The sequence below is a fragment of the Hylobates moloch genome, unplaced genomic scaffold (genome assembly GCF_009828535.3).
Source record: "Hylobates moloch isolate HMO894 unplaced genomic scaffold, HMol_V3 SCAFFOLD_22, whole genome shotgun sequence".
In the NCBI taxonomy this organism is placed as follows: Eukaryota; Metazoa; Chordata; class Mammalia; order Primates; family Hylobatidae; genus Hylobates; species Hylobates moloch.
This window is the reverse complement of record NW_026652297.1, coordinates 1,885,088-1,912,682: the sequence shown is the minus strand read 5'-3', so window position 1 is coordinate 1,912,682 and position 27,595 is coordinate 1,885,088. Positions and strand designations below refer to the sequence as shown.

The 27,595-nt window shown below is 45.8% G+C and overlaps 2 protein-coding genes across 12 annotated transcripts in view; both read right to left on the bottom strand.

Annotated features, from left to right (window-relative positions):
* CERS5 (ceramide synthase 5) overlaps nt 1–4,862 on the bottom strand; it is a 37,429-nt gene extending 32,567 nt beyond the window's left edge. For 2 of the 4 annotated variants that reach the window (XM_032143834.3, XM_032143837.3), the window contains exon 1: nt 4,538–4,860. In XM_032143834.3, coding sequence (XP_031999725.1) covers nt 4,538–4,734 — 197 coding nt within the window. In that variant the 5' untranslated portion in view covers nt 4,735–4,860. Of the gene's footprint in view, nt 1–4,537 lie in introns of all 4 variants that reach the window. The other 2 variants (XM_032143835.3, XM_032143836.3) reach the window with 2 other exon arrangements.
* Nucleotides 4,863–11,474: 6,612 nt separating this feature from the next.
* Nucleotides 11,475–27,595, bottom strand: part of LIMA1 (LIM domain and actin binding 1) — a 104,872-nt gene continuing 88,751 nt past the window's right edge. For 7 of the 8 annotated variants that reach the window (XM_032143829.2, XM_032143831.2, XM_058433481.1 and 4 more), the window contains 3 exons: nt 26,576–26,688; nt 16,740–16,873; nt 11,475–13,760 (listed from right to left, as the gene is read on the bottom strand). In XM_032143829.2, coding sequence (XP_031999720.1) covers nt 12,755–13,760; nt 16,740–16,873; nt 26,576–26,688 — 1,253 coding nt within the window. In that variant the 3' untranslated portion in view covers nt 11,475–12,754. The remainder of the gene's footprint in view (nt 13,761–16,739; nt 16,874–26,575; nt 26,689–27,595) is intronic. The other variant, XM_032143830.2, reaches the window with a different exon arrangement.

Sequence of the window (27,595 nt, the reverse complement as noted above, 5' to 3'; positions counted from 1 at the left end):
GAGCTGAGATCAAGCCACTGCATTCCAGCCTGGGTGACAGAGTGAGACTCTGTCTCAAAAAAAGAAAAAAAAAAGCAAAGTTCAAGTAAAAAGGAAGGATAATGTTAAATAAATAAGAACAGGATGAATACAGATTTGTTCTTTTTTTTTTTTTTTTTTGAGACAGAGTCTCACTCTGTCGCCCAAGCTGGAGTGCAGTGGCATGATCTCAGCTCACTGCAACCTCTGCCTCCTAGGTTCAAGCGATTCTCCTGCCTTAGCCTCCCGAGTAGCTGGGACTTCAGGCGCATGCCACCACATCCAGCTAATTTCTTGTATTTTTAGTAAAGACAGGGTTTCACAATGTTGGCCAGGCTGGTCTCGAACTCCTGACCTCAGTTAATCCACCTGCCTTGGCCTCTCAAACTGCTGGGATTACAGGCGTGAACCACCATGCCTGGCTGATTTGTTCTTTTTTTTTTTTTATATGTATATCAAGTGTGTAACAGGAAATGAATTTGTTCTTCAAATACTAGAATACCAGAACAAGAGGTTAAATCTTAACACTTGAAAGGGGGTTTAAGGAATAGGAAAAGATGAACGGCCCTATCAAACAGTGAAAGAGCACTGGGCTGGGGAAAAAGACCAGTTGTATGTTGTAACCTCTGAAAAGCTGAAGGATGCTTCTAAGCCTTAGTAACTGTCTGTAAAAGGAGGTCGGAGTTCTAGCTTTTAACAGTCTATGATTACTACATAAATCATTTCTACAAACTAAATAGGTAGGATTTTAGAATGAGAAAAGGTATGCAAGGATTCTGGGCTCTGAAAAAAAGAGAAAATGTAGGAAAGATGGCTGTCCCAATATACCTCTTTATTTCTCTCTCTTTTTTTTTTTTGTGATGGAGTCTCGCTCTATTGCCTAAGCTGGAGTGGGGTGGGTGATCTCGGCTCACTGCAACCTCCACCTCCCGGGTTCAAGAGATTATCCTGCCTCAGCTTCCCAAGTAGCTGGGATTATAGGCACACGCCATCACACCCAGCTAATTTTTGTATTTTTAGTAGAGATGGGGTTTCACCATGTTAGCCAGGTTGGTCTCGAACTCCTGACCTCAGGTGATCCACCCGTCTCAGCCTCCCAAAGTGCTGGGATTACAGGCATGAGCCACTGCGCCCGGCCTCTCTTTCTTTGAGACAGGGTCTCACTCCTTTGCTCAGGCTGGAGTGCACTGGCGCTATCATAGCTCATTGCAGCTTTGAACTCCTGGGCTCAAGCCATCTTCCTGCATCAGCCTCCTGAGTAGCTGGGACTACAGATGCATGCCACCACATCTGGCTAACATTTTCATTTTTTGTAGAATCAAGGTCTCGCTATGTTGCCCAGGCTGATCTCAAACTCCTAGTCTCAAGCAATTCTCTCACCTTGGCCTCCAAAGTGTTGGGATTACAGGTGTGAGCCACCATGCCAGGCCCCAATATTTACTTATTTTTGAGACGGAGTGTCGCTCTGTTGCCCAGGCTGGAGTCCAGTGGCACAATCTCAGCTCACTGCAACCTCCACCTTCCAGGTTCAAGCCATTCTCCTGCCTCAGCCTCCCAAGTAGCTGGGATTACAGGCACCCGCCACTACGCTGGGCTATTTTTGTATTTTTAGTAGAGATAAGATTTCATGTTGTTGACCAGGCTGGTCTCAAACTCCTGACCTCAAGTGATCTGCCTGCCTCGGCCTCCCAAAGTGCTGGGATTACAGGTGTGAGCCACCATGTCCCGCTCCTCCAATTTTTTTTTTTTTTTAATTAGCTGGGCATAGTGGTGTGCACCTATGGTCCCGGCTACTTGGGAGGCTGAGGTGGGAGGATTGCTTGAGCCAAAGAGGTCGAGGCTGGAGTGAGCTTCATGCCACTGCAGTCCAGCCTGGTTGAAACTGAGACCCTGTCTCAAAAACAACGAAAGAGTGGAGTGGTCTGTTTTCTTTATGGAAGACCAGAACGGTAGAAGAGGAATTGGCAATTCAGCAGTGAATTACATAGCAAGCTTCCAGGGTTAAACTTTCCTAAGAGCAAACATGAGACAAACAAGGTGCCTGTCCTTACTGGCCAAGAATTATCATACTAGAATGCTTTCAGCTCAGTATTCCCATCCACCTGTACTCCCCTGACACTGGAGCACCATAGAAACACTCAGATAGAATTCCCACAGGTAAAGGATCCCTTCCAGCAGCTCTGCCAGGGGATATATGTCTTCAGCGATCTGAGGGAACATTGTGGAATCTGAAGAGATACATAAGTTTATATAAAATGGGTGTTTATAAGCAACAAACTATTTCTTCTTACCACTAACACGGGGAAATGTCCATATTGGCACATATTTATATGAAAAGCAGAGATGTTTTTCTATGAAAATCACCATTTTAAAAAAAATTTGTCCTGACTTGTGTATTTTCCTTTGTAGTCATTACATTGCCTTCCTCCTTTTTTTTTTTTGGCCCTCATATACAGAGACTACGGAAGAGAGTACGTGGATCTAGTTTATTCCAAAGAGAGACAAGCAGTTTGTGCCTCCACTCCAGGATGACTAAATACAATGATTACACTTAAAAAGACAAAACAAGGCCAGGTGCAGCGGTTCACGCTTGTAATCTGCGCACTTTGGGAGGTCGAGGCGGGCGTATTACGAGGTCAGGAGATGGAGACCATCCTGGCTAACACGGTGAATCCCCGTCTCTACTAAAAATACAAAAAATTAGCCGGGCGTGGTGGTGGGCGCCTGTAGTCCCAGCTACTCGGAGAGGCTGAGGCAGGAGAATGGCGTGAACACTGGAGGCAGAGCTTGCAGTCAGCTGAGATCGCGCCACTGCACTCCAGCCTGGGCGACAGAGTGAGACTCTGTCTCAAAAAAAAAAATAAAAAAAAAAAAAAGGAAAAAAAACCTTTGCTACACCAAGTTCCTGAGGGCCAAGGAAAGCCATTTAGATCTTTGGGTTTCATTTGCTTCACTTAAGCATCTTTATTTTTGCACTTGAACGTCTGGCAGAGCATTTTGATTATGATACACAAATACTACGAATAAATGGATGAGTGACTAGCTAAATAGAACACCATATTTTGAAAGATTTGAGTCAAAAACAGTAGGCAAATCAAAGAAGCAATCCCAAACAGATGCTTTCTTTCAGAAATTAACAGATTATTTCACCTGCAACATATTCCCATCCTAGAAAGGGCATTCCTGCATTACAATCATTTATGCTTGGATAAAGGCAAAACGAACAGATGTCCAAGAACCACCCTCATTACCTGAGGCCTATGGCAGAAACATGTCTCCTTTCCTGGAGTCTGAGTAGACCTGATCAAAATCACCCACAGGTATAAATTCACATTATAATATCACACACCAAAGCCTCAGTGAATATCTTTATCTTGGACAAACATATGATCCATTCACTTAAAGGTGAAATCACATGGTTGAACGAAGTATATTGCAATTCTGCTAAACTCATTTAGAAGCTGGCTCAAGGCCGGGTGCGGTGGCTCACGCCTGTAATCCCAGCACTTTGGGAGGCAGAGGCGGGCGGATCACTTGAGGTCAGGAGTTACAGAACAGCCTGGCCAACATGGTGAAACGCCGTCTCTACTAAAAATACAAAAAGTAGCCGGGCGTGGTGGCGCGTGCCTGTAATCCCAGCTACTCGGGAGGCTGAGGCAGGAGAATCGCTTCAACAGGGAGGCGGAGGTCGCGGTGAGCTGAGATCGTGCCATTGCACTCCAGCCTGGGCAACAAGAGCGAAACTCTGTCTCAAAAAAAAAAAAAAAAAAAGAAGCTGGCTCAAGGCTCAATATAGCTGTCCTCTGATAAAGCCCTATGGCTCTCCATCCCTTCGAACACTCCTCCTTCCATTTCAGGCCCCAAGGCCTGTTCTGCAACTAGTCTGACATCTTCCCATTACTTTGGAAGCCTCGGGCTCCACCACACCCTATCCCAACCAGATTTCTACCCTCCTACTAACAAACGTGCATGAGTTGACAAACCAAACCAACTCTTAGGGCCAAACTAATCCTGTTCCCCCCCAGTTCTCGGAAACTCAAGCGTCCTAACAAATCTTAAGAGTCTGATGAATCCATTCCTTTCCCTTGGAACTTCTGGCCCTTGCGTTGACCCCTGGGCTTCCACGGTCACAACTAGCTCTGGTTCTCCTGGCCCCTTGCTATGCTTCTCTTCGGGGCCTCTGCCAGAGCCCACACTGAACCTGTTTCCTCATCTGTAGGAGCCTTGGAGGTTGGGAGGAGGCCTATAGGACCCCCCAAGCCAACTCCGGACCTAACATTGAAGGGGCCCAGCATTCCCCTAGACCCTCACCCTTTCCCTTGCCCACGCCCCAAACTCCTTCTCCACCTGGGCTACCACCTCGCCCACGAGCCTAGCATCACCCGCCGCGGCCCAAGCTCCCCCAGCCCCTGCTTCCGGGCTTTCCTTGCAGTTCTGCTTCCGGCCCTCGGCCCTTCCGACAGCGCGGCGCCCCCGGCCCGCGCCCGGCCCCCCGAGCCGCCAGCTCCCGGGATCTCACCGCTCGAAGAGCAGCCTCACGAAGAAGATGCCCGCCGCCAGCGGGAACACCGAGAGGATGTGCCGGCCGCGGGGGTAACCGTAGCCGTCGGCCGGCCCCTCCAGATCAGCCCAGCTCACGTTCTCGGGTAGCCAGAAGCGCTCGCTCCACAGCCAGCCCCACAGCAAGCTTAGGGGTCCCTGCGCTGCTGTCGCCATCTTACGCCCACCCCGAAGCCGCCACCGCCGCCACAAGCGTCAGCTGCCGCCACAGCCAACGGAACCCGCGGGGAGGCGGCCCCAGGGCGGGGCCCGGCCGGCGGCCACCCCCTTCCGGCCCCTTCTGGTCACTGCCACGGATCCGCCCGCCTCCCTGGCAGGGCCGGGCCTCTTCACCGCCTATCTCTCCTCCCGGCCCACTTCCCTCACTGCAACCCGGGGACCGCCTCCGGGGATCCACGCCCCTTCCCGAGCCTCTGACTCGCCCAGCCCGGCCCTGGGCCCGCCCTCTTTTGCCGCAGGTCTCGGCCACGCTTCTACTCCTCCCTCACTCTTCCATCCAGCCACGGCTACACCCCTTATTTCAGGCCTAGCTCCTTTACGGGGACATTCTCCTTTCTCAGCCTGTCGGCATCGAATCCGTTCCGGCTCCCACCCAGGCGGTACCCCTGTCTCCACTCCCGGAGGTCAGATCGATCTCTCAGGTCAGGGCTTCTCTTGGATCTCAGCTGGTCCTGCCCACTACTGTCTGCCACTAGAGTCCTCTTCGCTCCCAACCTTTTCTTCCCTTCGTGCCCCGTGACCTCAGCCTACTTTCACTGCTTTATCCCTTCAAAATTAGTCACTTATCCTCGGAAAAAATGGACTTAACAGTTTACAAAAGGCCGGGCGCGGTGGCTCACACCTGTAATCCCAACACTTTCAGAGGCCGAGGCGGGCGGATCACCTGAGGTCGGGAGTTCTCGAAACCAGCCTGGCCAACATGGTAAAACCCCGTCTCTACTAAAAATACAAAGGCAGGCCGGGCGCGGTGGCTCACGCCTGTAATCCCAGCACTTTGGAAGGCCGAGGCGGAAGAATCACCTGAGGTCAGGAGTTCGAGACCAGGCTGGCTAACATGGTGAAACCCCATCTCTACTAAAAATACAAAAATTAGCCGGGTGTGGTGGTGCATGCCTGTAATCCTAGCTACTCGGGAGGCTGAGGCAGGAGAGTTGCTTGAGGCGGAGATCACAGTGAGCCGAGATCGTGCCATTGCTCTCCAGCCTAGGCAACAGAGGTCTCAAAACAAAAACAAACAGAAAAAGGCCGGGCGCGGTGGCTCACGCCTGTAATCCCAACACTTTGGGAGGCCGAGGCGGGCGGATCACGAGGTGAGGAAATCGAGACCATCCTGGCTAACACGGTGAAACTCCGTCTCTATTAAAATACAAAAAATTAGCTGGGCGTAGTGGCGGGCGCCTGTAGTCTCAGCTACTCCGGAGGCTCAGGCAGGAGAATGGCGTGAATCCGGGAGGCAGAGCTTGCAGTGAGTGGAGATTGAGCCATTACACTCCAGCCTGGGCAACAAAGTGAGACTCCGTCTGAAAAAAAAAAAAAAGTATATCTAAAGGACCTAAAGGCAAAACAAAATAAATAGCCAATGTTTAATGAGGTTTCCTGTGTGCCAGGCACTGCATGGAACATTTTACACAGGTTATTTCACTCCTTCACCCTGTAAAGTTGATCTTGTTATCCCTACTGGATAAGTAAACTGAGGTCCAGTGAGGTCAAACAACTTGCCCAAAGTTATGTAGGTAAGAAGTGGTAGCTAGTGTTAAGTCAAGTTTAACCTAAAGCTGCCTCCTTACATATTTAAGTTCGGCCTAAAGGTTTTATGCACATCGTGAAGTATAACAAGTGGAGGTGTAAATCGAACGTAGACCACACCAACCAAACTGAGTTTTGGCCAATCAAGTGTAGCCAACTCTTCCAACCACGTTCAAATGAGACAAATGCTGATCTGTAACCAATCTGGTTGTTTCTGTACCTCACTTTCCTTTTGCTGTCCATAAATCTTCCACCACGTGGATATGCTGGGTCTCTGTGGATATGCTGGGTCTGTCTGAATCTGCTGTGATTCAGGGGCTGCCCAATTTGAGAATCATACATTGCTCAAACTCCTTTAGGCTGGGCACTGTGGCTTGCGGCTGTAATCCTAGCACTTTGGGAGGCCGAGGCAGGTGGATCACAGGTCAGGAGATCGAGACCATCCTGGCTAACATGGTGAAACTCCGTCTCTACTAAAAATACAAAAATTAGCTGGGCGTGGTGGTGCGTGTCTGTAGTCCCAGTTACTTGGGAAGCTGAGGCAAGAGTATCGCTTGAACCCAGGAGGTGGAGGTTGCAGTGAGCCGAGATAGCGCCACTGCACTCTAGCCTGGGCAACAGAGTGAGACTTCGTCTTGGAAAGAAAAAACAAAACAAACAAACAAAAAAAACTCCTTTAAATTTGGCTGTTTGGTTTGTTTGCATGTTTTTTTGTGAGAAGGAGTCTCACACCCAGGCTGGAGCGCAGTGGTGCCATTTCTGCTCACTGCAACCTCCACCTCTGGGTTCAAGAGATCCTCCCTTCTGAGCCTCCCGTGTAGCTGGGACTACAGACACGTGCCACCACACCCAACTAATTTTTGTATTTTTTGATAGAGCCTGGGGTTTCACCAGGTTGGCCAGGCTGGTCTCGAACTGACCTCAAGTGATCCGCCTGTCTCAGCATCCCTGTTGGGAATGAAGTTTTTGGTGTTGCAAAAAGAAAAAACAAAAAAAAAACACGGGAACAAATGATCTCTCAGCAAGGATTGCTTTACTTTCTGCAGAAAGGGTGCTGCTACTCAAAAGCTGTCTAGCCATGAGAGCAACCGAACAAAGGAAACAGAGTTATTTATAATCTGAGGCGTCTACCCTATTGCTGTGTCCATTTTCCATTGGCTGGAATAGGACCTCACATTTTACGCTTTACCTGATTGGCTGTTAGTTTAAAACTTTTTAAATTGGGTAAGGGGAACAGAACAAAGAAAGAAAAGGAAGTTGCCCAGGGATCGTTAAGGAAGCATCACCAAATAAGGAATGGCATGCACTATGGGCTGGGGCTTGTCTAGTTCTGTCCAGGCACGCCGGAGCAAGCTAGGACAGCTGATTTGGAATACACACACACACACACACACACACACACACACACACACACACAAATACTGGATAGCAATCTTATAGTAAGAAATTGTGACTTTTTATAATCTTTGAAGAACTTTCCCATTTCTCACACTCCCAAAGTGCTGGGACTACAGGCGTGAGCCACTCCACCCAGCCTAAAGTTTTTTTCTTTTTTGAAACGGAGTCTCGGTCTGTAGCCCAGGCTGGAGTGCAGTGGCGGGATCTTGGCTCACTTCAGCCTCCATCTCCTGGGTTCAAGCTATTCTCTCCCCTCAGCCTCTCGAGTAGCTAGGATTACAGGCAGGCGCCACGACGCCCTGCTAATTTTTGTATTTTTAGTAGAGATAGTGTTTCGCTATGTTGGCCATGGAACTCCTGACCCAAGTGATCCACCCGCCTTGGCCTCCCAAATGGCTGGAATTACAGGCTTGAGCCACCACACCTGGCCGAATTTTTTTTTTTTTTTTGAGACGGAGTCTCGCTCTGTCGCCCAGGCTGGAGAGCAGTGGCGCAATCTCGGCTCACTGCAACCTCCGCCTCCCAAGTTCACGCCATTCTCCTGCCTCAGCCTCCCGAGTAGCTGGGACTACAGGCGCCCGCCACCACGCCCGGCTGATTTTTTTGTATTTTTAGTAGAGACGGGGTTTCACTGTATTAGCCAGGATGGTCTCAAACTCCTGACCTCGTAATCCACCCGCCTCGGCCTCCCAAAGTGCTGGGATTACGGGCGTGAGCCACTGCGCCCGGTCTAATTTTTGTATTTTTATTAGAGACGGGGTTTCACTGTGTTGGCCAGGCTGGTCTCCAACTCCTGACCTCAGGTGATCCGCCCACCTCGGCCTCCCAAAGTGCTGGGATTACAGGTATGAGTTACTGTGCCTGGCCCCTATTCATGATTCTATCCCCAGAAAAATGAGCATGTACCAATTCCCAGTCTCTTGGCTGTTGGGAAACATTGCTAATGAAATACGTAACACAAAGCAAATTTACTTTCACCTTGCCCAAGAGTGATCCAGCAAGTCACTGGAACCAAGCTGGCCTTGTAGCAGTCATGAGCAGAGCCTCCTTAACCATCGTAAGTCCCAAGCTGGCCGCTTTTTCTGCTTTACCAACAGAAAAGCTCTCATTACCCTATAGTCACCAGTGATATACCAGGTCCAAACAAGGTAGCCTTCATTTAGAGAGCTAAAAGAACAAATGATTAATGCTTTTTCTGTTTGGCTGCTTTTGTTTTCTAAGAACGTTCGGTGTTATCTGGTCATTCTTTTGGCTAGGACATCCTTTCTTTATATTGACTCTGGAGCTATTCCTTGTTCCTACTCTGTGTACCCATGATATGTCTATATCTTAGCCCTTGAAAGGCATAGAAAAGAGTTTTTTCTTTTTTTTTTTTTTTTAGATGGAGTCTCACTCTGTTGCCTAGGCTGGAGTGCAGTGGTGCAATCTCGGCTCACTGCAGCCAGCACATCCTGGGTTCAAGTGATTCTCCTGCCTCAGCCTCCTGAGTAGCTGGGAGTATAGGCACGTACCACCATGCCCAGCTAATTTTTGTATTTTTAGTAGAGATGGGGTTTCACCATGCTGGCCAGGCTGGTCTTGAACTCCTGAGCTTGTGATCCACCTACCTCAGCCCCCCAAAGTGCTGGGATTACAGGTGTGAGCTACCGCACCTGGCCAAAAAGAGTTCTTCTGAGGGTAATCTCAGTCCCCAAGTGGTGGCCCACTCAACTGACATCCACAGGTACTTAGACGTTTTTGTATAAAGTCAGTGCATAATGTGAGTACCATGTGGATGGATTAGAGTAAAACGCAAGTTCAAGCCAGGATTGGATATTTTATATCAGTAGGAGCTTTTGAATTAATTGCTCAGTGAACATGGATCTTTTTTTTTTTTTTTTTGAGACGGAGTTTTGCTCTTGTTGCCCAGGCTGGAGTACAATGGCACGATCTTGGCTCACCGCAAACTTTGCCTCCCAGGTTCAAGCGATTCTTCTGCCTCAGCCTCCCTAGTAGCTGGGATTACAGGCATGTGCCACCACGCCCGGCTAATTTTGTATTTTTAGTAGAGATGGGTTTTCTCCATGTTGGCCAGGCTGGTCTGGAACTCCCGACCTCAGGTGATCCACCCACCTCGGCCTCCCAAAGTGCTGGGATTACAGGCATGAGCCACCGCACCCGGCTTTTTTTTTTTGAGATGGAGTTTCGCTGTTGTTGCCCAGGCTGGAGTGCAATGGTGTTATGTCTGCTCACTGCAACTTCTGTCTCCCGGGTTCAAGCGATTCTCCTGCCTCACCTTCCCGAGTAGCTTGGATTACAGGCATGTGCCACCACGCCCGGCTAATTTTGTATTTTTAGTAGAGATGGGTTTTCTCCATGTTGGCCACGCTGGTCTCCAACTCCTGACCTCAGGTGATCCACCTGCCTCGGCCTCCCGAAGTGCTGGGATTATAGGCATGAGCCACTGCGCCCGGTCTGAACATGGATCTTTAAATGACTCGGTGGGGGCAAGAGCAGAAAGTAGTATCCTACCAACCACTCAGAAAACCAGGCAAGACTCTAGAAACACACAGGGATCCTGGAAAATGTAACAGATGACTCAAAAAGCATGCCTTCTCTCCAAGGAAATCCACATTTCAACCCTACCAATTAAAATGAAAGCCTTAACAATTGGGACAGTTGCCTCTACAGGCAAGGATATCAATCAATCAAAAATGCATCTGCCCACTTGGTGTGAACATTTTTTTTTTTTTTTTTTTTTTGAGATGGAGTCTCGCTCTGTCGCCCAGGCTGGAGTGTGGTGGCAAGATCTCGGCTCACTGCAAGCTCCGCCTCCCGGGTTCACGCCATTCTCCTGCCTCAGCCTCCCGAATAGCTGGGATTACAGGCCACCACGCCTGGCTAATTTTTTGTATTTTTAGTAGAGATGGGGTTTCACCGGGTAAGCCATGATGGTCTTGATCTCCTGACCTCGTGATCCGCCCGCCTTGGCCTCCCAAAGTGCTGGGATTTCAGGCGTGAGCCACTGCGCCCGGCCAAACATTGATCTTAAAACAACAACAACAACAAAAAAGCGCCAGGCACGGTGGCTTACGCCTTACCTAATCCCAGCACTTTGGAAAGCCGAGGTGGGTGGTTCACGAGGTCAGGAGTTTGAGACCAGCCTGGCCAACATAATGAAACCCCGAGTCTACTGAAAATACAAAAATTAGCCGGGCGTGGCGGCAGGCGCCTGTAATCCCAGCTACTACTGAGGCAGGAGGATCACTTGAACCGGGGAGGCGGAGGTTGAAGTGAGCCGAGATGGCGCCACTGTACTCTAGCCTGGGCGACAGAGCAAGAGTCGGTCTCAAAAAAAAAAAAAAAAAAAAAAAAAGCATCTGCCTAAGGTGAAAAACAAGTCCATTTTCAGCAGACATTTGGAAATCCATTCAGCATGCTAGGCATAATTGTAAGGTGAATTATTCAATGTTGAGTGCTATAAACAATAAAAACCAGCACTAGATTTCGAATTGGCAAAATAGCTCATTTTGAACGCACACATTCTCTTGCCAAGTTGCCTGCAATTTTCCAGAAAAATTTGTCTTCCTTCAGGGAGGATTGAAATCCAAGATCTGCCCAACACTACCATCTAGTGGTGAGATGTATTGATGACGCTTCTCTTCAACTAAAACTTAAAAAAGTGGTACCATTTTTTTCTTCCCAAACTGCAAAAGTAGATCCTGAGAGACAGTAATAATGTAAGAAAATAATGGAAGAGAAACATTGAAAAGTTCAAATTTTAATTAAAATCTTTATTGAATAAAAATGTTTCAGACTAAGCAAGACTAAGAAAGCAGAATGTTTTATATCTCTAAAAAATATTAAAGCTAAATCTCTATAAATGCAGTACAAAGAAAAGCCTACAGCTTAAGACACCTCTCCCTCCCATCCATACAATTTGGAATATCAACTGTGTACAACAAATGTACTCAAGTTTATAATGTCCCCAAACCTTAAGACTAGAAAATCATCCCAAGAAAAAGGCCTATAGTTGGTTTAATTTCACCCTGGGAGTACTGTGATAAAAATCAATATATTTCAGAGCTAATAAGTATTTAAAAATTAGTGTCTCAAAAAGGGGACATCACAAGGGAAATACAGGGTTTAGAGGTCTGAGCTCAAGTGGTGTTAAGACACTTCTTTCTTATTCCTCCTTTAAACTCTTCGCTTTGCTCTAACACGGAAGATGGGCGACAGTGATCCCAAAGGTATTACTAAAATATTGCAGGTTTCAGTAAATTAGGAGAAGCACAGATATAACCAGAAAAGAAAGCAATCATTTGGAGTACAGTAAATTCATTGGCAGATACAAAAGCTTATTTGGGAGACAGCAGATCTCTCCAAGCACCGAAGAGTGTAGGTTGGTTTTTCAATTGCCTCAAAAAGTGCTCCGTTGTATTATACCTCAGGACGTCGAGTTCAGGATATAGTTTAGAGAGCAGGACATAAAGTAGTAAATTCCTCCTATATATCACAGCAAGAAAATTAACCTAAAAAATTTAAAGACTAAATAATCTCTTAACAGGTAAATACTAAAAAATTAAATTGGTAATCATTTAAAAATATACAAACTGTGCCCTTTATACTAAAGTGCATTCAGTCGTAATGTTTAAGCCCCTAAATTCCTTCTGTATGTTCTCTAATTCCAAAATAGTGTGTAACAATATACTACTAATCATCTATCTACTTTAATATTGCCTTTTGGGAATACAGTAGAATCTGGGCTATTATCAGGTGGAATATTTCTCCAGTTACAAGCCTTACAGCACTTATGCATATCATCACTGCTAAAATGAAGAATTTAAGTAAAGTTATCTCTAGCATTTAGAATGTGTTTTTTGTGGGGTTTTTTTGTTTGTTTTTGATTTTAAGAAGGAATTCTTTTCCAAAGTTACTTCCAAGTAAATTACATTTCATGCTGGGATACCTGCTTATGTGCATCACACTTTGACAAAGGGCAGCGGCTCGCTAACACTAACATGACTTTAAGGCCCAGCATCATTGCAATTTGTCACTCTTCATCCTCATCCTCATCATAATACCGATTTCTCTTTATCTGTTCCTCCACAGAGAGCTCTTTGACCACTTCTCCCTCCCAGAGTTCCACATCCTGGGATTTCTGATTCTGAGTAGTGAATTCTTCAGCAAAGGTGTTGTCTACAAAACTCGACCAATTTGGAGACCTGGGTTCTTGTGGGGATTGCTGTTTGAGGAAACTGTTATCTTCATCGGAGTCTGCACCATTTTCTACAAGATTCTCATTCTCCATCTCCAAACTAGGACCTTCCTTACTTCTCTTCCCTGTCTCTCCTCCTTCAGATTCCTTGTTTTGCCAGGTTATTTTTCCCACACTCCCATTCTTCTTAGAAGCCTTGGCATTTTCCACCTGTTTCCTTTCTGCAACTCTTCCACCCACAGACTCTTCACTCTGCTCTGACACGCTCCAGCCTTTCCTGATAGGTGGGGACACAGTTTTTGGGCTCTTGACAGAGGTGCTTTGAAATGAAGCTGCTACAGTGAATGGGCGGCTTCTTTCCTTCAGTGAAGAAGATCGTCTTAGCTTCTTCAGATCCAGATCGACATCCTCAGGAACTTCGGGCTTGCCGATTTCGTCTTCAGGAGGCCATTTGGGCTTTGACACTTTGATCCCTTCCTCCAAGGCACTTCCTGAACTTCCAAGTTCAGTGGCGGGTGGCCAGGCGATCCTCAGCTTCTTGGTTTCAGCTGGCTTGTCTTCCTTCTCCGGCTGAGAGGAGGCCTTGGCTTCCATACTTGCAGCCAGGACACCCACCTTAGCAATAGGGGCATCTTCTACCCCTGGGCTGTGAGGGGTCTCCCTTGCATTCGCAAGCTGGGCTGGTCTCTCCAAAATCTCTTCGTTTTCATTTTTGCTTGACCATAGATCCTTGTGTGGTCTGTGCCCAAAGCCTTCATCATAGTTGCCCTTAGATTTAAAGAGTTGATTGAAGTGAGGCTTACAATAGATTCTTCCGTGTAAAGATGCATATGTTCCTAGACTGTCATTAAAAGAAAAAAAGCATAAAGTTAGCAAATCCTTATACTCTCACTTATACCAGGAGGCTAAAATCTGGCAATTCCAGTATTTTCAGAAGATGACAAGTAAGAAAAAGATCTTTAAAAGCCCTTCAGTGTCCAGGAATTCCTTACCCCCATTTTAGCACATTTGTTTTCTTATCATAACACAAAGCACGGGTTGGGCGCGGTGGCTCACGCCTGTAATCCCAGCGCTTTGGGAGGCCAGGGTGAGAGGATCGCTTGAGCCCAGGAGTTTGAGACCAGCCTGGCCAACATAGTGAGAATTCATCTCTACAAAAAATTTAAAAATTAGCCGGGTGTGGTGGCACGTGCCTGTAGTCTCAGCTACTTGGGAAGCTGAAGTGGGAGAATCACTTGAACCCGGGAGGCAGAGGTTGCAGTGAGCTGAGACTGCACCACTGTGATAGAGCGAGACTGTCTTTAAAAAAAAAAAGAAAAGAAAAAGAAAAAGAAAAAAAAAAACAAAAACAACAGTAATAGAAACTTTAAATCATTCTGAGCCTTGAGAGGAATGTGGCTATGCAACCTGGGTCACACAGCATGTAGCTGCAACTCTTTCTTTTCACTGTAAATAATGAAGACCAAAGTGCACCAGAGATAAGACCCCCTCAGATCACTATCCCTGCTTTGTGAGTGATAATCTTCCTTGGAATGTAGCAATGTGTACCCAACCAAATCACTGTGGTATATGCACTGGTCTTATATGAAAAATGTCATAATCTTCGCTAAAATTTCTATGTATGTGAAACTTTAACTTTCTCCACTTTGGAATGCTGACCCCATTCATTTGGAGTCAGTGTTTCTGGGTAGCCATCATCAAGCTTTTGTGCTTGAATTAATTCTATTCTTAATGGTATATATATATATATATTTTTTTTTTTTCTTTTTCTTTTCTTTTTTTGAGACTCTTGCTCTGTCACCAAGGCTGGAGTGCAGTGGCACAATCTCTGCTCACTGCAACCTCTGCCTCCCAAGTTCAAGCAATTCTCCTGCCTCAGCCTCCTGAGTAGCTGGGATTACAGGAGTGTGCCACCACGCCTGGCTAATTTTTGTATTTTTTTGTTTTGTTTTGTTTTGTTTTGTTAGAATCTCGCTCTGTCGCCAGGCTGGAGTGCAGTGGCATGATCTCAGCTCACTGCAACCTCTGCCTCCTGGGTTCAAGCGATTCTCCTGCCTCAGCCTCCTGAGTAGCTGAGACTACAGGTGTGTGCCACCATGCATGGCTAATTTTTGTATTTTTAGTAGAGATGAGGTTTCACCATGTTGGCTAGGATGGTCTCGATCTCTTGACCTCGTGATCTGCCCTCCTCGGCCTCCCAAAGGGCTGGGATTACAGGCGTGAGCCACCACACCTAGATATAAGCTGTGATTAATAGAAGAATGGTGAGGAGTTGACAGGAGGTAGTTTTTCCCTAATGTCAGTCCTAGACGAGCCTTTAGGAGATCTGGTGTCTCTTGCAGGATGATAAATTTTATCTTTTTAAAGTTTTTTCTCTTAAGTTACGAACCATTCTGAAGAGTGACAAATTTTAAAGGGGGTATAAAACGGCAGCACTTCCACAAAAGAAATAAGGTGCTTTAGGCCAGGCACAGTGGCTCATGCCTATAATCTCAGCACTTTGGGAGGCCGAGGCGGGTGGATCATGAGGTCAGGAGATCAAGACCATCCTGGCTAACATGGTGAAACCCCGTCTCTACTAAAAATACAAAAAATTAGCTGGGCATGGTGGCACGCGCCTGTAGTCCCAGCTACTTGGGAGGCTGAGGCAGGACAATCGCTTGAACCCAGGAGGCAGAGGTCACAGTGAGCTGACATTGCGCCACTGCACTCCAGCCTGGGCAACAGAGCGAGACTCTGTCTCCAAAAAAAAAAAAAGGTGCTTTGGAGAAAAAATTAACATAGTGGGCAGAAAAAGAACTAATGAGTGGAAGTGACTGAGGTACACTTTGGCTCCATGTTTGGAGAAGCTGTCTAGCTAGAGCTATCTAATAGCTAGAAATGTCACACAGTTGCCAAAACATCTTTCAAGAGTATTTTAGGAAGGATTGCTCAGGAAGGAAAGCTGGAGAAAGTGACATCTTGGTTACTTCCTTCTGTAAGACTCTATGATTAAAATGAGTTAATTTGGAATGTTTCCCCGATTTGTCACATTTATATTTGCACTTTGAGTTACTTGGAAAAGATGATACGTAACAACTATTTTCTCAGAAATAAATTGAGGCAACATAGAGAAAAAGACATGCTCTCCAGGGGCTATTATTACTTCCATTATTATCATTTATACAGTGGTTAAGACAAGTAAGGGCTTAAACAAGTAACCTCTTGAGATTTCTTTTTTTTTTTTTTTGAGACGGAGTCTTGCTCTGTCGCCCAGGCTGAAGTGCAGTGGCGCATTCTCGGCTCACTGCAAGCTCCGCCTCCCGGGTTCACGCCATTCTCCTGCCTCAGCCTCTCCGAGTAGCTGGGACTACAGGCGCCCGCCACTACGTCCGGCTAATTTTTTTGTATTTTTAGTAGAGACGGGGTTTCACCGTGGTCTCGATCTCCTGACCTCGTGATCCCCCCACCTCGGCCTCCCAAAGTGCTGGGATTACAAGCGTGAGCCACCGCGCCCGGCCGAGATTTCTTAACTTTGTGATTCTATGATACCAAGGGAAAACATTCTATTAAATTAGGTCACAGGGGGTTTTACCTGCGACTCATATTATTTAAGCTTCGGTCCTAACATGTAAATTAACATATCAATATACCAAGAAGTTCCAAATACCATCATTATTTGGTATGAAAGACTTATCACTAAATGATGCTTTTAACTTTATTCAAGAGCCTTCAACAGAACATCATTAGCATAGTAGCTTTTAGCAACAGTGCTCTAAAAGCCAAAGACTCCCTCGAGAGTTCCAGTTACAGACAGATGGCTTGTTTTGGGCTGGCTTACCTGAGTTTGTTGTTGCAATAGGAGCAACGGAAGCAGCTGATGTGAAACACCTGCTGGTTGGCCAAGAGACGCTCCATTGGATAGACTGTCTTCTGACATTCCACGCAGGTCTCTCTTGCAGGTGCCTGAAACTTCTAGGAAAAGGAAAAAGACGACTTTAGCATGGGCTGCAATGAGTTAGCACTGTCTTGAGATGGACCCTAGAATTTACTTTGTCTAAAGGCTCCCTTAGCTGGTCAGTCAATTCTCATGGACCACTAAACCTGCTACAATTCTATCAGCTGACTCTTTAAAGCCAAGAGGCTCTCTTGATATTCCCTTCCCAAACTGTCTGGCTGCTCTAAATGTAGCAGCCACCAAGGATAGGTGGAGCTACGTCTGGATTGCAAAGAATGGCTTAGACAAGTCACGACCCACATAAAAAATGTTAGGAGCAGGGGATGGGGGAAGCGGTGGGGGGAAGGGATGGCGGAGGGGCAGGGATTAGGAGAAAATGTTATCACACACAGAAGAAAGAAGTTTGATTCAAGTGCCAAGTAAACACAAGACAGATTCTAAAGGGGATAAATTTCAAGGAGAGGAAGAGCATTTGGCTTTGGGAATTAGGAAAGACATTTCAGTAAAGCCCCTTTTATTCTCCTCTGCTTATAATCTTGATTTGTTCAATCAACTAGACATAATATTTTTAAACAAGTCAAAACTGACACACAAGTGGAACAATTTATAAGAGACACAAACTATTTTATTAGGACACCAGAGGGAAGCATAGCCCATTAAAGCTATAGGTTCTATAATATTTCTAAAAACCAATGGAGAGAAAATCGAATGCAATGGGAAACACACTGGTTAATGTATTAATGACTGGGAATTCATGAACTGTTTGTAAAGTTGGAACAAGCATGGGCACAGTGGTTCTACCTGATAAACTCAATCCTAAAGAATATAAAACAGTTGGTATTCTAGCACTGGTAAAAGCCAGAACTCCAAACATATTATGAGCTTTTACATGATAAGAAATAGTTACATCGGCCAGGTGTGGTGGCTCACGCTTGTAATCCCAGCACTTTAGGAGGCCGAGGCAGGCGGATCACGAAGTCAGGAGTTCGAGACCAGCCTGGCCAACATGGTGAAACCCCGTCTCCAGTAAAAATACAAAAATTAGCCAGGCGTGATGGTACACTCGTGTAATCCCAGTTACTCGGGAGGCTGAGGCAGGAGAATGGCGTGAACCCGGGAGGTGGAGCTTGTAGTGAGCCGAGATGGCGCCACTGCACTCCAGCCTGGGCGACAGAGTGAGACTCCATCTCAAAAAATAAAGAAAAGAAATAGTTACATGGCTATTAAGGGGTGGGGAGGAGGTGGGAATGCAAAGTCCCTAGGTATATGGGAGTTAACCCTTGATTTGCCCAACACAAACACCTCAACCAGTAAATGCAGGAGATAGCTTAGGTGGCCAGGAAGCTCTCATCGGCAATTAGGAGGTGCTTTTGCTGCCACGGTCAGCCTGGGCTCTCACCAGAAAACACATGATGGTAAGTAATGCAAATTAATCCCAAGGCGCAGTACCTGGATAGTTAAGCCTGAAATGAACCAGGTTATGGGCAAGATAGAATTTTGAGTAAAAAAAAACCCAAAATAGGCTGGGTGTAGTGTCTCACGCCCATGATCCCACACTTTGGGAGGCTGAGGTGGGCAGATCATGAGGTCAGGAGTTCAAGACCAGCCTGGCCAACATAGTGAAACCCCATCTCTACTAAAAATACAAAAATTAGCCGGGCATGGTGGCGTGTGCCTATAGTCCCAGCTACTCGGGAGGCTGAGGCAGGAGAATCGCTTGAACCTGGGAGGCGGAGGTTGCAGTGAGCCGAGATTGAGCCACTGCACTCCAGCTTGGGCAACAGAGTGAGAGACTTGGTCTCCAAAAAAAAAAAAAAAAAACACCAAAATAGGCCCATAAAAAATTCAGACTGTTGGTTCACTAGGTGGTAAAGCAAAAAAATAAAAATGGTTTTCCAAGTAGATTTGGGCAGGAAATGAGAGCAGAAAATGTGCATAAAATGAAAATAAAGAAATCTATAAAGGGAAGTTTAATAAAATCAGTGGTAAACTCCCAAGTAGTGCCCAAGGGATTTAAGAAGGAAGGAACAAAGCTGAGTGGAAATGGCTAGTTACCAGGGCTCTGCTTCATTCTAGGGGCAGTGTCCTGAAAAGAAACATCTAAAGAATCAAACGACCACAGGTTACAACCTAGTTTACCAAGCATAAGGGAGGCATTTAAATATGACCACATGTTATTGTAATGAATGTTGTTGCAAGTAATTAACACATTATAGTATTTGGAGCTCAGAATTCTTTTCTTCTTAGAAGGACACCGCTAAATGGAGATATCTTTGGAGAGTTTTAAGTCTTCTCTAAAAGGACTAGGTCTTTGTCTAGGTAGGAGATACACTGGGCAGGTGCGATGGCCCACGCCTGTAATCCCAGCACTTCGGGAGGCCAAGGCAGGTGGATTACTTGAGGTCGAAGTTCCAGACCAGCCTGGCCAACATGGTGAAACCCTGTCTCTACAGAAAATGCAAACATTAGCTGGGCATGGTGGCGGGCGCCTGTAATCCCAGCTACTCGAGAGGCTGAGGCACAAGAATCACTTGAACCCAGGAAGCAGAGGTTGCAGTGAGCTGAGATCTCACCACTGCCCTCCAGTCTTGGAGACAGGGCAAGACTCTGTCTCAAAAACAACAACAAAAGGAGAGATATTTAAAAGAAGAATAAATTTTTGGTGTAACAGTATAACAGGCTACTGGAGAGCGCCTGTACAAATCACAACTCACATAATGTAAAAGTAGGACAAATGTATTTATCAGATTAAAAGTCACTTTCAGTTGCAGAAAGGGAATTCTGCGTTTTTTTATTTTTATTTTTTTGAGACGGAGTCTCGCTCTGTCACCCAGACTGGAGTGCAGTGGCGCGATCTCGGCTCACTGCAAGCTCCGCCTCCCGGGTTCAAGCGATTCTCCTGCCTCAGCCTCCTGAGTAGCTGGGATTACAGGCGCCCGCCACCACACCTGGCTAATTTTTGTATTTTTAGTACAGATGGGGTTTCACCATGTTGGTCAGGCTGGTTTCTAAGTCCTAACCTTGTGATCTGCCCGCCTCGGCCTCCCAAAGTGCTGGGATTACAGGCGTGAGCCACTGCGCCTGGCCTGGAATTCTGCATTTTTAACACTTGAAATAGATGTAAGAGAGTAAGTGTTCATTCTGGTCAGTGAAGACACAGCAGGAGACAGAAACTTCACATGGGATAAGAGGAGATGGATACTGTTCTGCTGAAGGGGAATGGAAGGACACAGAGCACGCCTCCATCACAAACACAGGGAGGGGAGGCACACACTGTGGGGGGGGCAAGCAGCCCAGGGAACAGAGGAAAGGAGAACCTGTGAGAAAGCTGCAAGTTGAGCTCACATTAGGAGGAAAGTGGAAGGCAGGAGCAGAAATTAGGTACCAGGAGCAGGAGGCAGAAGCTGGAAGAGACAAACAGGAACCTTCAATGAATACACAGCATTTGGCATGCCCTGGAGAGCTTTACTGCAGCTGAGCTGAAACTCAGAGACTGAGATCCAAGAATAAGACCACATTTTTCTTCTTTTCCTTTTTAAGTAACTCTGCTAATCATGGCAAAATCAGCCTCACTCGTATCTACCTGAGGCTGGAACATATCCCAGCTCAGGACAGCGAGCTTTTATGAGCCTTCACCCACACAAGGAGTGTCTCATTAACAATTCTTTAGTGTCTCACTACCTCCCACACCTGACCCACATCGGCTCTCTCTTTAATAGAGCCTTCACCCACATGGAGCGAAAAGTCTGTCTTCCTCCTTAACATCAAGTTAATAGATTGCTAGTTCACATAATTGACTAACCTCGAGCTTCTAACTAGCCAGACCTATCAGAGTCCCATTATTCCTATTCATTTCTCACATCAACCCTTTTCAATATTATTTAAGGTTTAAGCAGCAGCTGCCTAAAGGCTCCTTCTAGTTTCATAAAGACAAGAGGGTCCCGACGTGGTAAAATGCCAACTCACAGCGGCTGCGGCTGTGCCTCCCCTTTATTTTCTCTGTCCTGGGCTCTCAGCCACTTTCCTGTAATTGCCCCCATGTCTATTCAGACAACAGGAAGCATAGTCAGTGCCCAAAAATCTCTACCATTATCACAGGCCTGGCATACATCCTGCCCATGCCTTCATGGCACGCTCAGACTTGGCACAGCCATGTTTAAAACACTGCCAGTATGACAATGTTAGACATTTTTTATCTTCACAGTATATTTTTTCAGTTAGTAAGATATTTTTTTCATTCCCCTTCTCCCACCATTTTGCCCCTACCAAGTAGAAAGTTAAACACCAGGTGTCTTATCAAAGTTCACGTAGTAACAGAATTAGAATTAAAACTGTAGGAAAACAGCCTGTTGCATGGCAGGAGTGATGCCATCTTGGAGTGAAACCACCATGCTAACTGGTGGTTTGACTCCTGCATACCAAGGTGTTCTGCAGCAAAGTCTTTAAACAATGCCTGCAGCATAGATTATCCCTCATAAAGGAAGTAGTGCCCAGAGCATAGATAATCCCTCATAAAGATGCTTATCCAATCGCTCCAGTGGTAAGTTTTGCAAGAAAGTCAAGCGTGACCAGCTGCACTTGTTTTATCCTAAAACCTTGCTATATAAAGGATATTTTCTGGAGGGCTGGTGCAGGGATCCACTGTCTCATGGCCTCCTAGACATCACTTCTGTTCATAAGCTCTTATTAAATGTTTCTTTCTGAGAAACTGGACTTGTCAGCCTCTTTCTTTGGCTTCTCAGCTCCCTCAGCCTTTGTGGGTAGGTCTACATAGAACTGCTCACTGCACAAACTCAGAACTCCTGACTCACAAACCAAGAGAGCATTTTCTAAATTGTCCAGGAATGTTAACTTTCCACAACCAAGGGAAACTGTTTGGGGAGGAGAGCAGATGCTAACCCAAATGAAATTAATCCCGCGACAGCAATTTGAACAAACTATGGTCTTCCCTTTGTTTCAAATAAAAATGTGTAGATAATATCTTCAGGATCTTCTAGAATGAATGAGGTAATCTATAAATAATTGATGTTCATAAATACTGTCTTTCCCGTTTGAGGGATATTACAGACCCTCTGTTGATTACCATCTACTTAAAGCTGTTTTTCTAACAAATTTGCATGGCTTCCTTTACATTCTTTTACCCTCTTGTCTCATATATTTTTTAGTCTAATAAAGGCCCCAGTTGTGGTGTGTGTGGGAGGCGGGGGGAGCAGCTGACAACAGATACTGATGTTAACTAGCCTTTAGACATAGTGAAAGAAGATGAAAATTCTGTATCGATATCAAACCTCTATTCCTCAGAATACCACAAAATGCCTTTCATTCCTTCCAATTTCTGTAAAATATCTAGGTAATGAAACTGAAATTCTTCACCACACAGCAAATGGCTGGGCCAGCCCTGTGCAGCCTTAACCCTTCCCCTGGTTTTCGGTGAAACTCTTTGTGAAAGCATTTTGGGGAATATTCGTATCTTAAATAGAGTGCTCTACACAGAGAAGAAACGACAGTCCTCGGAAAAAGCAGTAATAGTGAGTGAGTGAGAAGAGATTCTAGATGCTCTTCTAGCATAATTTTGACAGCTTTGCGAGCCAGCATAAAACCTCCCACTGTGTCTTCAGCAGGAGGAACGGCTGGCAGGGCACCGAGAGGGGCAGTGCAGTGTGTGCCGCCCTCTCACGTACGCTGCCATGTTCTCTCTCACACTCATCAGCAAAACGCTGTGAGGAGGCCTAGGACTTGGTTGTCCCGGACACAGTGGGGGCAGATAGTTGTTCCCTAGGGCCAGTCACATCTCCTTGCCTCTTCCTCCCCTACCCTCTCCTCTGGGAACATTTAGGGGGTGATTTCTTTCAAATGGGAGGTCATAAAGCCTAAGAGATCTCTGAGTCTCTTGAAGTAGAAAGGCCTGATACTTCTCACAGGGTCCACTAAGCTCTGCTCTCAGAACAACACCCCTTTTGAGAATGAACCTGTAACTTCATTGGTACCAAGTCTTAGCAAGTAAGCTCTGTGGCCAGTGTTCAAAGTGTACAGAATCCTTAAAGACCTCCATCATTTCTTTTTACTTTATTAAGCTAAAATTGGAAGTGAATTGAGTCTCTACCTTAGATGTCCTCTTTTCAACAACAGACAGGCACTAAGAAACAGTTTTTTCCAGGATGTGTGGGATCCAAAAATCTATCTGAGTGAACAAGTTTATTCTTAGCTGTAATTTCCCAAAGTGGAGAAACAACTTCTGTTCATAGTCTGCAGCCATGAGACCAGTTCTGCCAGCAGGTCTTCCTATAAACATTTACTAAAGTATCTGTATATTTGCCTGCAGACTGTAAAGGGGAACTCTGAGGAACAGCAAATAAATTGCCCTTAAATAACAGTGGAGATGTAGCTGGGTTTCACCAGGCTCCGTACCCCACGATCATCTGAGCTCTGGACCAGAGGCGAACAGCCGGCCAGTTTACTCTGGTCATTACACAATGTTCAAAACCCGAGGTGTGTGACTATGCAGACAGGGCCATCTGCATTCTACTGCTGAGTGACCAGTGCCAAAGGAGTAGGCATGGGTTTGAGGCAGACACAGAGACAGCTTTACCTCTGTTTCCTCTCCCTGGTGCCAAAGGAGACCTAAGTGAGGTGTGCCCCTTCACATACCACTCATCCGCTCACACCATGGAACTTGAGTGGGGAGGGATCCCCACCCAGTACGAGGAAGTCTGGCCGAGCAGTTGAAGGAGGGAAGCAAGACTGCATTGAGAATTCAAACAGTCACAAGAACAGATTTTAGTTCTTGTATTTCCCCAGGTCCTGGGTTACACAGAATCCATCACCAAGTTAGATTTGCTAGCCGTTCTTGATCCCCAACCACAACCTGAGCACTCACATCTAGGCAGCATTGCTGTCAGAGAGGAAAGTAACCCTGTGGGGTTTGCTACTTTGTGAGACTCCAGATACTGACAAAGAAAGTGCTGATGGCAGCATCAGCCAACCTTCAAGGCCAGAACACAGCCATGCGGAGCACATGTGCAGATTCAATCACCATGATCCCGCCCATTCTTCCTGGACTTGCTTTCTCTTTCTGCTTTCTTTACCTTTTGTTCCTTTTCAATAAACCCTACTCGTCTCATAAATCTCTGCCTCCTTTAAAATTTTCATGTTTTATCTTTTTCACCTTGCTCACCTTTTAAATCCACTCTTTAAATCCTGGATTCTCCCCTTTCCTCCTTTTGTTCCAAACCCTCCCTGATGTCCCCTCCTCTTCATGCTTTGTGTGCAGTAAAACTTTCATCTGTGGACCAATCATGCTCACAGTCAGAGGTATAAGCACGGCAGATATGAGCATGAGTTGGGAGCGGCACAAACCACCTTAAAACTCATTCTATTTATTGAGTTTCTCTCAAATGCTAAAACTTTTGAAACACAACCCTGCTACTTAAGAGAGCACTACAGGAGAAAGACACTAAAGAAGTGTGAGTAATCCAAACGAGTGAAGTAGCCCCTCATTAGCAAGCTAGTCAATTAAAACAAGTCAGCTAACAAACCTAAACTAAGTTTTGCATTTTTAATAAACATTTTTTGGCTTATTTTTATGGGCATATATGTTTGCCCACAGAAGAGGAAAAGACGACTTTTAAAACTTGGGTAATAAAAGCAGATTATAGATTGAGAAGCCTAGCTCTGTTGCCCAGGCTGGAGTACAGTGGCGCGATCTCGGCTCACTGCAACCTCCACCTCCCGGGTTTAAGCGATTCTCCTGCCTCAGCCTCCTAAGTAGCTGGGATTACAGGTGCCTGCCATCATGCTCAGCTAATTTTTGTATTCTTGATAGAGACAGGCTTTCACCATGTTGGCCAGGCTGGTCTCGAACTCCTGACCTTGTGATCCGCCTGCCTCGGCCTCCCAAAGTGCTGGGATTATAGCTGTGAGTCACCGTGACTGGCCTCAATTCTTAGTATCTAATGTTATACCCTTAGTATAAGTGTTGCTTGAATGTCATTTTTTTTTTTTTTTTGAGACAAGAGTTTCACTCTTGTTGCCCAGGCTGGAGTGCAATGGCACAATCTCGGTTCACCACAACCTCCGCCTCCCGGGTTCAAGCAATCCTCCTGCCTTGGCCTCCCAAGTAGCTGGGATTACAGGCATGCGCCACCATGCCTGGCTATTTTTTTTTTTTTTTGTACTTGTAGTAGAGATGGGGTTTCCCCATGTTGTTCAGGCTGGTCTTGAACTCCCGACCTCAGGTGATCCACCCGCCTCGGCCTCCCAAAGTGCTGGGATTACAGGCGTGAGCCACCATACCCGGCCTCATTTTTTTTCTTTTTCCAGAAAATGGGCTGGCCAGCCCCCATTCCAGTGGACACATTCTTTTGTTAAAAATGTTAATGACATTGTTGTAAACACAAGGTCCTTAAAAAAAAAAAAAAAAGTGGGAACAACAGGGCCAGGTGTGTTTGGTGGTTCATACCTGTAATCCCAGCATTTTGGGAGGCCAAGGTGGGGGGGATTACTTGAGGCCAAAAGTTCAAAACCAGCTTGGGCAACATAGTGAGACCTCATCCCTATAAAAATGTAAAAAATATATTAGCTGGGTGTGGTGGCATGTGCTTATAGTCCCAGCTACTCAGGAGGATGGTTTGAGCTCAGGAGATAGAGTGAGCTGTGATCACTGCAGTCTGGGTGACAAAATGAGACCCTGTCTCAAAAAAAAAAAAATAAATAAAAGCTAACCACAGGTTAAGATCAAGCTCTGCAGATTAGGAAGCTATTATCTTTAAGGTGAAATTGCACATCTCGTCCAATGTGCTGATTTTAGTTGAACAGATTTTTCCTGGCTGGGCAGAGTGGCTCATGCCTATAATCCCATCCCAGTACTTTGGGAGGCCGAGGCAGGCAGATCACCCAAGGCCTGAGAGATTGAGGCCAGCCTGGGAAACGTGGCAAAATCACATCTCTTAAAAAAAAAAAAAAAAAAAGCCAGGCATGGTGGCATGTGCCTATAGTTCTAGCTACTCACGAGGCTGAGACAGGAGGATTGCATGAGCCTGGGAGGTCAAGGCTGCAGTGAGCCATGATCACACCACCATACTCCAGCCTGAGCAACAGAGCAAGACCCTGTCTCAAAAAAACAAAACAGGCCAGGCGTGGTGGCTCACACCTGTAATCCCAGCACTTTGGGAGGCCAAGGCAGGCAGATCACAAGGTCAGGAGTTTGAGACTAGCCTGGCCAACATGGTGAAACCCTGTCTCTACCAAAAAATACAAAAAAATTAGCCAGGCATGGTGGCGCATGCCTGTAATCCCAGCCACTCGGGAGGCTGAGACAGGACAATTGCTTGAACCTGGGGGGCGGAGGTTACAGTGAGCCGGGATCGTGCCACTGCACTCCAGCCTGGGTGACAGAGCGAGACTCTGTCTCAAAAAAAAAAAAAAGGTAATAATAATAAATAAACAAAAATAAAAAAACCCACATTATTTTAAAACCTTCATGAGTTTTCCAGAGTTCAAACTGAGAGTCATTAGTGAGCCTTCTCGCTCCTGGGCCAAAGACCTAAGCAGAGGCAGCAAGATTTCCAGGGAAAGCGACTGGCTTCAGTGTGCTCTTCTGTGGCATTATCATCCCCAGGAAAGCAAAACCAGGTTATAATCAACATCATCATCATAAAAGGTACAATTAGCTCTACCAGTAGACCAATGTCCAAAGGCTCAGAGAGAAATTGCCATCATACCTTTATTGCTTTGGGAGGAGAACTTTCAGAAAGACTGGAGGCTCTGGAATCTGGACTTAGTGGCTTGGGATGGACAGGCTGTTGAACCTCACTCTTAACCTGGGAGTCACCTGCTTGAGTTACAAAAGGAAGACATTTTACAGTATCTCATGGAATGTCTGGGGAAGTGTTCTTCCGAATCCTTCCAACACCAGGAAAAACACTGCTTTTCTGTTGAAGAATATTTGAACACTAACAGCTATGGCTCAGGTATTCTCTGGTCCTGTCAGAAATCAGGTTCTCAGTGAGGAGGCTTTCTTACCCTCTGCCGCATATAGCGGAAATCCAAACCACTCTGTATAAAGAACTTTCTTCCTTGTACCATTTGTCATTTTTAAAGGCCGTTCATAGACTTAAATGTCTTTTTGGTCATTAACATTCCTAATAACTTCTTCTGAAGTGTTTCAACTGAAGTTGGAAAAAGGGGGAAATGTGAGGGCAGAAATTTTGTACCATGTATGTGTGTGTGTGTGTGTGCGCACATTTGTGTATACGTGTAACCTGATACTGTGTTTTTGGTCAGTTCTATAGCAGATACCCATGGATGAAGATTATGGAAAAGGGCTCCATGAAGTTTTTTTCATAATCATTGAAATTCCAACTACATGAGTTACTTTCCTGCCAAAATGAAGAGGTGCGTCAACAAAGTACTAAAATATTAAGGCTGATTTTTCAAAAAAATAGTTCATAAACCTAGTCAAAACTCAGAAACATTTCTAGTCCAAGAAAAATGATTGCAAAAAAAGAATGTTTCTGGATTCAAGCAGAAGGAGTTTTTCTCCGAAATTTTAAGGTAGGATTTACTAGAGATCTGTTTAATTCATCATTCTATTTCGGTTGTAGGGTTTTCAGTGTCCGGTAAACTAGCCTGGGGAGATGCTAGAAATCCACATATATGTTTTTCTTTTTTGTCTTGTGACCTACAAGAAATTCATGTATATATTATATATATATATATACACTTTTTTTTTTTTTTTTTTT